At 35.4% G+C, this 11,086-nt stretch overlaps 2 protein-coding genes across 3 annotated transcripts; one reads left to right on the top strand and one right to left on the bottom strand.

The window, feature by feature from the left end:
• The first annotated feature begins 817 nt into the window (after positions 1 to 817).
• On the top strand, positions 818 to 3,890 carry LOC147855446 (uncharacterized). Of its 2 annotated transcripts, none has more exons than XM_087329934.1 (3): positions 818 to 1,169; positions 1,542 to 2,528; positions 3,504 to 3,890. In XM_087329934.1, the coding sequence occupies exons 1-3, from the start codon at positions 1,112 to 1,114 to the stop codon at positions 3,740 to 3,742; spliced, it is 1,284 nt and encodes a 427-aa protein (XP_087186060.1). In that variant the 5' UTR covers positions 818 to 1,111; the 3' UTR covers positions 3,743 to 3,890. The 2 variants fall into 2 exon arrangements, with proteins under 2 accessions (XP_087186060.1, XP_087186061.1); XM_087329935.1 differs by having other exon boundaries at positions 1,529 to 2,528.
• A 3,979-nt stretch (positions 3,891 to 7,869) lies between these two features.
• LOC147855445 (uncharacterized) lies at positions 7,870 to 9,491 on the bottom strand. Its single transcript, XM_087330074.1, has one exon. The coding sequence runs from the start codon at positions 9,454 to 9,456 to the stop codon at positions 7,870 to 7,872; it is 1,587 nt and encodes a 528-aa protein (XP_087186200.1). The 5' UTR covers positions 9,457 to 9,491.
• Positions 9,492 to 11,086: the final 1,595 nt, after the last annotated feature.

Raw genomic sequence — 11,086 nt, 5'->3', positions numbered from 1 at the left:
AGAAAATGATTTATCGATTTGTTAAAAGAAAAAATTGCAAAGAATAAAAAACAATAATTAAAGTTTTCATTAACATTTCACTTCTTGAAATTATAATACATATGATGCAATATTGTAGAATAGAAGTTTTGGGAGTTTTTAGCTTCCAAAAACATTGTAATTAGAGACACCGAATAACAATCCTTCCAAAATCTTTAACAATATCAATGTAAAATGAAATCGAAAGTTATTCTTCTCCAAACTTATCCAAGGGTTCAGAAAGATGTGATCACATATTCTATGTATGTATGAAAAGATGTAGGCAATCACGGTGCATGCCTTGTTGACATGGAGACAAAGATTCCACAGTAACTCATGTACAATTTTGCATTGGTATTGATCACGGTCGACTTAAAAAAGCAACCGGCCATCATCCATTCCCAAGTTGGAAACATGAAAAATAAAACATATATTTTATTGATCTAATAAAAATGGGGGAAGCTTACACAAAGCATAGCAATATTTATTTTTATATGCAATTGGACAAGGACATGAAAGAGTTTTGGGTCAAGGCTTATGCCCCGCATGACAGGTGTTATGAAAATTTTAAAGTTCATGAACATTCTAATGTCCAGAAAATAAAATACTAGTGTCTTGGGACCCACTCATTCCAAAAATATACTTATATGGGTCAACACGCATTTTGTTATGACATAGATAAATATATATGAAGTGGGACAATGTGGGGGAGAGAAGGAAAAGAAGTAATGGAAAAAATGGTGGGCATTAGACTTGTATACCTCATTGGAAATAGTATAAATTAAATTAAAGAGATTGAAGTATATGTATATGTGTGCATGTGCGTGTGAGTGAATGCGTTATGAAGTAGTCGCTAGGACTTAAGGAGGCAAAAATAAGCAATGCATGTCTAATGAAGTAGATGTTGCTAGGACTTAATAAGGTGATGTGATAAGCATAATGCATTGATATTAGTGGTATATATAGTAATATTTACTAATGTTTGGATTGGTAAGGGTGGGGGTCTTCAAGTGTTCAAATGATAAGTATGGTGTATAATAATTAGTACAAGACTTCATACTTATTGTTTAAAGCCCAAACCCAAATCAAGACAATGAGCTCTTCTCTTTCCTGTGGAGAATATGAAACCGTTAATTTTCAGGAAAACCAAGGTACATCTCTAAACACTCACAACATCTAATGTCTCAAGTGTTAGCTTGTCATGCTAAGTTTGTTGGACACATTGGAAAATTTTGAAGAACGAGAGCTAGAGAGGGGTGTATATTAATGTTTTCTAATAGACTGATAAAGGCTATGCATCCAAATGAGAGAGTCACTAAACCTAATCTTAAAATGTAGTCGTATATTTGAATGATTATATTTTAATTACATTCGTAATTCCTTGGTCACCTAGTAGCTATAGGAAACTCATAATGATAGGTAATCTGGATTATGTGTGCCAATTAGCATGTTAAGGTGTGATTAGTAAGAGACGTCTCTTAAGAATTGTTAATGACCAGTCAAGTTTAAGCATGGGAATGTAGGTGATCCATCGCTAGCGATGAAGGACGAGGAGCCCATCGTGAAGAAGGGTGCTAGTTACAACAATGGAGGGGGTGTGGTAATTGCTAGTAGTAGTAGTAATAATAGCAATGCTAATAGTACAAGCAACAATAGTGGCGCATGCGATGTCATTGCGGCGTCCTCGGTAATGCGACCACGTTGGTGTCCGACGACGGAACAAATAAAGATACTAGAGGCCGTGTTTGAATCGGGCACCACTACACCAAGCCGTGACATGATCGTTGAAATTGCCGAATGCCTCAAACAATTCGGTCACATCGTCGAGGCTAATGTGTTCTACTGGTTCCAAAACCGGAAGGCGAGAGCAAAACGCCGCAGACTAAAGCTCCAGCCAGCTTATGCCTCTGCGACCATTATCGATGGCGAAGTCACCGATGCCGTCCTCACCTCTTCTCTATTCAATTCATCCTCTCCACCACCTCTTGTCGATGCCCTAACTCACCAGGATCAATTGAAGTACCAATATCTCCATGCCCAACTTGCCCATCAATCATTTCATCAACCTAGACCTACCTCCAATCTCCCCAACATGAACTTTACACCTAAACCTAACCCTCTCGTAAGTAATGAACATGTTCACGCTCCCCACACTAACAAAGCTATCAAAGTTGTGCCCCAAGGAGTTTCTAATAATGCACAAGTTCAAACCCCCCACATTAACAAGAGTCTCATGTTCGACCCTCAACATGTTCATAAATACAATCCACTAGACCCCTACATTACCAACAACATCAAATTTAATGAGAACTACTATCCGGATCTACCTATGTCCACCTCCTTGAATATGCCTCTCAAGCGAACTTGGATGGAAGCCCTCGACCAAGCAGTGGACTTTGTTTTCCCATGTGTCCAAAATCCAGATCCACAACACCATGGTATGGCTCATGATGAGTTTCACACTGGTACTACCCCTAATTCGACTCTTCCTTCGAAAATTAAACTCCACGGTAAATTTCTCATCAACTTATCCTTTAATAATCATGTGTGTTGTCTACTTCTTCAGATAGATAATGTTTGAAGTTTTGAAATTGGGTTGTCAAATTGTGACTTGGTATTTGCCAATTCAATTTCATAAACATGAGGCGTGCTTAAGTTGAAGACGGAGTGTTTGTGCCATGTTTGAAATTGTTTGTTTAGAAATGGCTCACTAAATGGATCACAATAATGTAAATGTGTGGCATATTATGCTTTTGTCTTTCAACGTGTTTTATATTATGATTGACAAGGAACAACATTATTGGTGGCGAAACCTAGTGTATAGTGCATATAGATTTGTAAAAACTAAATCTCATACATTAATATCCCTTTGGAGACATGGTATTTTTTAGAGTGAGGTGTATCATAACAAGGGTAAGATAGTTGAGGTATTGTACTAAGCAAGGTCATAGGTGAGATGGAACATATATTGATGGACATAATGAAAGAAATATTGTCCACATCAAAATTGTATGTAGCCAGCAAAGTGTGGGGTATTAGCAATTCTAAGAGGTAGGCATAGTGGATGTAATGTCAAATGCAAAGTTGTAGAACGTACCTAGTGAGGCTTAGGTGAAGGTAAAGTCCAAAATAGATGCACAGAGCATACCTTGGGAGGGAATGTGGGGAGAAGTATCCAAAGTAGAACTTTAGGGCACATTTGGGGGGGAGGAATATTTTTCAAAACTACGGAATTGCAAGTTTCTACAAGCCAGGTCTAAATTGGAGGCAATCTTGGATGTTAAGTGTAAAAATCCCCTCCCACATGAGGTAGTATATATTATTTATAAGTTATTTAGAAAGGAGAATAAAAAATGTAACTCTCTCACTCTCACTCCCAAATCCCTATACATATGTGTGTGCGTGTTCGATCGTATGTGTGTATTAAAAAGTTGTTTAGAAATGAGCATATACATAAACTCATATTCATGATGTGCATGTTTCAGGTAATGAGCAAGGCAAAACTACAAAATCAACAAAAGGCAATGCAACATGGAGCAATGATATTTCTAATACATATTGTTTTGGTGATAACAAACAACCATATAACATAGATCCTAATTTGCAAGAACTAAATGTCATCGCACCCACTACATCAGAACTGGTACTTTCACACTTTACTCCATCCTTGCATTGTGATGACTTGCCGCTTTGGGAAGCTCTTGTCCCCTACACCATAGGCTAAATTTGACTAAAACTTCTCATGTGTTATATAAGGGGATCCCAAGTTATTGCCCCTTACCTCAAAGACTCAAGAGACTCATTCATGTCATCATCCCTTGTGGTGGTTGATGTTCATCTTTCAACTAATCAATGTATTTGTGTTCAGTCAATGTCCTTTCATAATTTGTATTGTCTTTTTTAACCTTTATAGTATACATATTGCTTTCATGTGCTTGCAAAACTAATGTTGGTCATACCATCATAGGATACACACCCTATGTTATAACTTGTTGCATGTCGTTACAAAATGATGCCTAGGAATAGAAAATAATGGCATAATTTAGAGTTAGTATTCATCTTTTTTATAACTTGACTATTGCATTAAATTGTTTAGAAATTTTGGATCGATTATAATTTGAGGTTCTATTAACAACTAGCACATTTAAGGCTTTCATAGCTTCTTCTTATTGGACTAACATTGAATTAGACACATTGTTAAATTATGAATTCTCAAACTTTAACTTTCAAATTTATTGAAAATGGGGAAGCTTTTTATGTAACTCGTTAACATAAAAACATATTGGTACATGCTTACAAATAATAGGTGTTCTACTCCAACATTTCTTTGACAACTACCAAAATAAAAATACAAGATCTCGCCATGGGTATGGGCAAATTAGTCCCTCTTCAAACCTTCCCTGGTGGTAATGAGATAGCATATTTGGAAAAATGTTCTTGCTAAATATGTTATCAGACCATAAGATAGTTGTTTAAGTCGCTAATGTCATGAAGACAACATTTTGGCTTATCAAGAATTGAACCCACAACTTTTTGGTCTATGTGTTGAACCCTTAACCATTAAAATAACATATATGTTGTGTGATTATAATAATTATATTTTTAGTTATTACGAGATATTAGAATATTCTAGAACATTCTAGATTATTCTAGAACATCCTTTATATTTCATGATTATATTTCTTATCATAAAAATCTAAAATATTCTAGAACATTCTAGAATACTCCGTAAGGATCTATAAATAAGTGTCCATACATTCATTTCAACTCATTCGGTTCAAACTGTCTTAGTAGAATATGGATGAATGCATATGGAATTTAGTAGAATTTTAACGCAACCATATGATCCCTCTTCCTACAAGCATGTTTCAAGGGATTAAACATATACATCTATATCTATCGATCTATCTAAATGTAAATTTTGTGTCTTAAACTCTTGTCAATTAGTATTAATCCGATGTCTTAAACAAAAAGAGTTCATAAAATCCCTCTTTTTAGTTTCCTAGATATAAAAAATGGGACTTCACAATAAAAAGGGGACTTGACACTAATCATTTTTCTATAATAAATATAAAAATATTGGTTTTTTAAAAATAAATAAATAAAATAAAATAAAGGTTCATAAACTCCCCCTTTTTTTATTTGACACTATAAAAGGAGACTTAATACTAATCATATTTTTTAAATCTATTAATGAATTATTCTTTGTTTTATTGAATTATTTAAAAATAATAATTTATATTTATTTTGCAAAATGAATGGTTTTATAATATTCTTGGGGGCATTTCATATTCTCGAATATAGCGAATATCACGCATGGAGAATATCGGGAATATCACGCATGTGTCAATCTATGGTGTCAAATGACAATCATACATCACATGTATTTTCTCATGCATGCATGCACTCACACATCACATGCATTCTTATTCAAACACCTATTTATGGAGAAGTAATGGAAGCATGTAAGCATCGGACAAGAAGAGAAATACATTCCTTCTCATTTGCAAGGTTTTTCATCTCTCAAGATTGAAGTCAAGGGTTTGATCAGGAGTTCGGTAGAGATAAGGTCTCGTCTTTACGGTTAAGGGTTTGAATGGGAGTTTGGTAGAGATAAGGTGCTCTTAAGGTGTCATCCTTATGACCAATTATTATAACTTTGGTAAATAAAACTTTATGTTCCCAATTAAAAATATAACATATTTTCAGCATATACTCTTCGCTTCTTGATTCATACATCATATTCCTCACTTGTCTATGCTCCTTTATCTCCCTTTTCATTATAGACTCTCCTCATTCATAACCTCGACGATTTCATGCACCCACCACGAACTCTACGACGACATGGTAGCCGGCGGATGAGCCTTTGCTTCCCTCCTACTTTCGTCTCACGAGCCTTAGCCTTGAGCCTTCAGGTGGACAAGCATTTGCCTTGTGAGTGTTCACCTTGCAAGCCTTCACCCCGTGAACATTCTTTAGAGAAGCCGAAGCGTCTTCTCCTCTTGCACTACGCCCTTCCAAGTCTAGGTCCCCCCTATCCTGCTCGAGTAGCACAAGCACGTGCACTTATGGGACAACTTATTAATAATGATGATGTAGGTCCTCTTTATATCCAAGTGAAGATCACAACCATCGTTGCCACATTGCATCCTATCTTGTTGACCACATATTTTTTATCTTAAATAATATAACAATATATTATAATATCCTAGTGGTATGTATTCTAAGAATATAACTTAAGGTTTATGAGGCTCAAATACCTTAACTACACATGTAATTCCACATTGCCCTTCGTGATCAAATTGATATGCGCATGTCGCGAATGTGAGCAATGGCTTCTTGTGTGTATGCAAAATCTCTGAGGATGACATCAAAGAGTAACAAATTTATGATGTTCACCATAATGTTCATAGATAACTAGGTTTAATCTAATCACCGTACAATCATAATTAGTTGATCCCTTACTATGAGACAATGGTTATTCTATGAATCTCCTTTTAGACCACGACACTAAAGTTACAATGTAAGTCGATCAAACACTCCTCACTTTCTTGACCATTCCCATTGGAGTATTAGCAACCTTTCTCCTTCCCTTATGGACAACTACTAAGTTTGTATTGGCCCAAATAAAGAGAACATTGGCCTTTTCTTTTAGCTTTATGTCATTGTTCTAAGGTCAAATAAAATCTAAGCTTCTTATTTGAATGGTTTGAGAACTCCTATTTCATCTTGCTAGACATCCTTTTACTAGGAAACAACTTCTATAAGTTGCTTAGCCTTTGAAAGTGGTACATTTCTCTCTATGAAAGAACAATAGAAGAGAGTTCTTAAGGCCTAGATGTTATGTACTTATCGGCAACCATGTAGCTTCTTGAGTATATCATGGACGATCTCATGATATCTACTTGCATATTCTTAATAAAGAACCAACCATCGTGGGATCTGATATGCCCATTCGGAAGAATAAAGCAATTGATGAGCTATGTCCTAAATTTGGCCCATCTTTGTAACATTTCATTATCTAAGGCTACTCTCCTCCAACACTGATGAGCTATGTCTTGTAGGTAAAACGAGGCATGTCTATGAGGGCTTGCTCCCATTTTATGAGCCAATAATCTATCCTTCTGGCATTCTGAACTTAAACATCATTCACATTTTTTTGGTAGTTTGAAGCTTATTATGGAATGCCCTAGGCTTAAGGTATCCAGAGGGGCTGTTAATTGAATCTAGGTTGGATGTACTCCACTCCCAAAGCTCGAGAAATCATTCAAGTAGGTGTTGGCCAACAACATCAAGTCCTTGATTTCCTACTAACTCACTCATTGATGTAATCATCAATGGGAACATTCCTTGTTGATGAATCATATTTAAGCGATTAGGGTGATATGATTCTATTAATTTCAACCATTTCAAAAGATATGATCAACCTTAGGAACTAGTACAAAGATTATTTATTTGTTGCAAGCTCATAAGCTAATTTTTGTCTTTTAGTTAGCACTAAGGGTTATATGCAGCGTGTATCATAGTTCTAGCCATACGTCTCAAACGTGTCATACTCATACGTGAATATTCGTATCATACTCATACGTGAAATGGTTCCAAGTATGATTGGAATCCATTCGTCTATATTTATTTTTATTTTTATTTTTATTACTCTAAATTTTTAAAAAAATATATGAAAAATAGAAAATAATCAAGATTTTTATAGACAAAAATCAAGACCTTAAATTCATTGAAAACTAACAAAATAGCATCCAAAGTTCTAAACATGAACCAAAATTTATCCAAAGTTCAAAACTTCAAACATGAACATTAACCTAGAAAGTAGCTCTAACCTCTAAATTTATAGTACTAATTGTTAATCCACGCCTCTCTACTCTTGAGGTGCATCACTGCATTGTCAAAGTTAACATCTTGCCCATCATCATCATCTTCGTCAAAATCCTCATTAACCATAGTTGCATGTTGACTTTGCAATACCAAAAGCCTATCATCATCTTCTTCTTTATTAATCATATCCAAAGTCACTTCTATACGGCATGAATCTCTTTCTTTGACTTTCTTTAATAGACGATGGTTTGTATGCAAGTATACTAGCTTCTCTATATGATCATGACTCAACCTATTTCTCCTCTTAGTGTGTATCAATGAAAAGGTACTCCAATTTCTCTCACATGGAGATGCACAAGTACCTTGAGAAAGCACTCGTATTGCAAGTTTACTTAAATTTGGGGTTTCTCCTCCAAATAATTCCCACCACTTAACACCATCTTTCATTCTAGTAGGATCATTTGAAGGTGGAAGTTGAAAAATACCCTTCTCTTTAGTTTTATAAGCATGATACTCATCTAATAAATTACCTTGCATCTTAATGTCACCATTTGCATATCGCATAATGGTGTCTATCCAACTAGCATTCACCACATTATCAAAAACTTGAGAATTTTCCCACCAAATTGGATGTAAGAGGTATCCAATTGCATGTAATGGTGAATGTAACATTTTGCATCTATCCATGCATAATCCTCTAATTTCATCAAGCAACATGTTATTGATTCCTTGCATTTTATTTATTTCTTCTATCATTCTTCGTGTACATTCATATATCAACCCCATTGTTGCACCTTCTCTATCCGCCAATCGCAACACTTTTAAAATTGGTGAGCATATTTCCACTATCATCTTTACATTTGACCAAAAGGAAGCATTCAATATTATCGAAACTACTTCTTCTGCATGTTGAGTTTTAGATCCCTTCCATTGGCACCATTCTTCACTAACTACCATTCTTCTTAAACCACTATACACTCTATCATCCAACAAATTTGATAGCACAATGAAACTATAAGCAAACCTTGTAGGAGAAGGCTTCAACAATTCCTTTTTACTAAACTTGCGAAACATTGCAAGCACATATAGCTTTCTTGTGATGAACGTAGTAACCTTCATACCTAATCTCAAAGCATCATTAACCCAAGCACATTTTCCTATATCCTCAAACAACAAATCAAGGCAATGACATGTGCATCGAGTAAAAAATATCATGGGCCACTCTTTCTCTATCATATGTCCCGCTGCCACACAATTTGATGCATTATCCATGCATACTTGCACAACATTTGTTGGGCCAATTTCAAGAATGGTAGCTTTTAGAATATTAAAGATATACTCCCCCGTTTTACATTCTCCACTTGTATCCACCGACCTCAAAAACACTGAACCAAACATTGATGAAGCTAGAACATTAATTATTGGTCTACTTCTAGTATCTGACCAACCATCACTCACTATAGTGCATCCATATATTTTCCATTTCTCTTTGATGCATGAAAGTTTATCTTCAACAACTTTTACTTCTTCATCTAAGTGCCTCTTTCCCAATTGGAAAGAACTTGGTGGCTTATATGACGGACCAGCCTTTGCAATTGCTTGAACCATATCATGAAAAAAGGAACTATCAACCTTAAGATGTGGAATATCCTCTACAAAAAAGAATCTTCTCACTGATTCATCGGCATTCTTATTCAAACTTTTTTGCCAAGAGATTTGTAAGGATCCACTAGTATTCTCAATTTTCCTCTTCTTACATGATGAAGATGACATGTCAACTACAGATGCACAAGTAGGTGGCACAACATTGGCATTAGATGTACTTACATCGACATTATTCTCACTTTCTGCAATAGAATTTTCATTAGCATTAGTACTTTCATGAGCATCCACATCCAATATCAATTTCTTTATCTCATCTTTTATTGCTCCAGTGACTTTGCGGCATTTATCCACACCTTGTCCTTTTAGCCCCAAAAGATGGGCTTTGATTCGGTGTGGACCACCAGCAAACACGTGCTTGCAATGTTTGCATTCATTTATATGCATTCCTTTATCGTTTCTCTTCACGACGATAACGTGGTCCCATAAAAAAAATTTTGGGGTTTTTTTTGGGTGTTTTTTTTGGGGGTTTTTTTTGGGGGGTTTTTTCTGATGCGTTAACGTTGTGAGAGTCGAGAGTCGAGACTGAGGATCCGAGTGAGTCGTGAGTCGTGAGTCTGAGTCTGAGTCTGATTTTCTGAGAGTCTGAGTCTGAGAGTTAGAACTTAGAAGCAGAGGCACACAGAGAGAGATTTGTCTGTCTAATTTGAGGAGGAGATAGGAGAACTAATTGCTGCAGCTGGAGCCTGGAAACTAATTACGTACTACTCTCTCAGCAGCGCAGCAGCAGCCACAGGCATGTACTCCCACCTTCCCATTCGTCTGCACTTACTGAGCAATATGCTGTGCAATTTCTCCGAAATTGAGCAATATGCTGTGCAATTTCTTCTTCATTTTACACAATCTAAGTGCAATTTCTCCGAAATTGTGCAATATGCTTTGCAATTTCTCCGAAACTGAGCAATATGCTGTGCAATTTCTTCTTCATTTTACACAATCTAAGTGGAGTCGTGGACTGAGGTGAAAAACAAAAAAATGCAAAGATGTGTATATATTGTTTGATCAAGTTGTTTTAAATTTACAAGTGTGTATATATTCTCTTAAAATGTGCAAGATGGCTCACTAAATTTTACAAACCATGAGGGAATGAAGTTTCCATTGTCTCAAAGCTATCTTCATTGCTTTTAAAAAATCATGTCATCTTTATTTCAAAGAAAGATAAAATAATAAGGCATGCATACTTTGATGTGTACATCTTCCGCTTCGCCTTAAGCTTTGGCAAAAGATGTTTTTGTGTATGTACTATGGACAATTTGTTTGCAAATCTCCTTGGAAGGACATGTTTGCAATTATCATACCAAACAAATTTCACCTTGTTCAAATGTTTTAATATTTGCATTCTAAGGTGAGAGAATCATTCTAAACTTTGAGAAGGAAAAGCACTTCAAAAGGATTGTAGTTTTATTAAATCAATGTAATTGTAGTTTTCTAATGTTTTTTTTTTTATATTCATATCAATGTGATTGTAGATTTATTAACTCACTTACTAAATTGTTGATTTATAAATCAATGTGACCACGTTATCGTCGTGAAGAGAAACGATAAAGGAATGCATATAAATGAATGCAAACATTGT

Source organism: Azolla caroliniana, unplaced genomic scaffold (genome assembly GCF_043228905.1).
Source record: "Azolla caroliniana isolate FFs.n. ecotype wild unplaced genomic scaffold, voAzoCaro1.0.p SCAF_14, whole genome shotgun sequence".
Lineage (NCBI taxonomy): Eukaryota > Viridiplantae > Streptophyta > Polypodiopsida > Salviniales > Salviniaceae > Azolla > Azolla caroliniana.
The sequence above is the reverse complement of the archived record's forward strand: the minus strand, read 5'-3'. Positions and strand labels throughout refer to the sequence as shown.

Excerpts from the sequence above, each read along its gene's own strand:
- LOC147855446 (XM_087329934.1), top strand. The coding sequence starts at position 1,112 with ATGAGCTCTTCTCTTTCCTGTGGAGAATATGAAACCGTTAATTTTCAG. Across the intron at positions 1,170-1,541 it reads TAATTTTCAGGAAAACCAAG|GTGATCCATCGCTAGCGATG; the intron begins GTACATCTCTAA and ends ATGGGAATGTAG. Across the intron at positions 2,529-3,503 it reads TTCGAAAATTAAACTCCACG|GTAATGAGCAAGGCAAAACT; the intron begins GTAAATTTCTCA and ends TGCATGTTTCAG.
- LOC147855445 (XM_087330074.1), bottom strand. The coding sequence starts at position 9,456 with ATGGTTCAAGCAATTGCAAAGGCTGGTCCGTCATATAAGCCACCAAGT.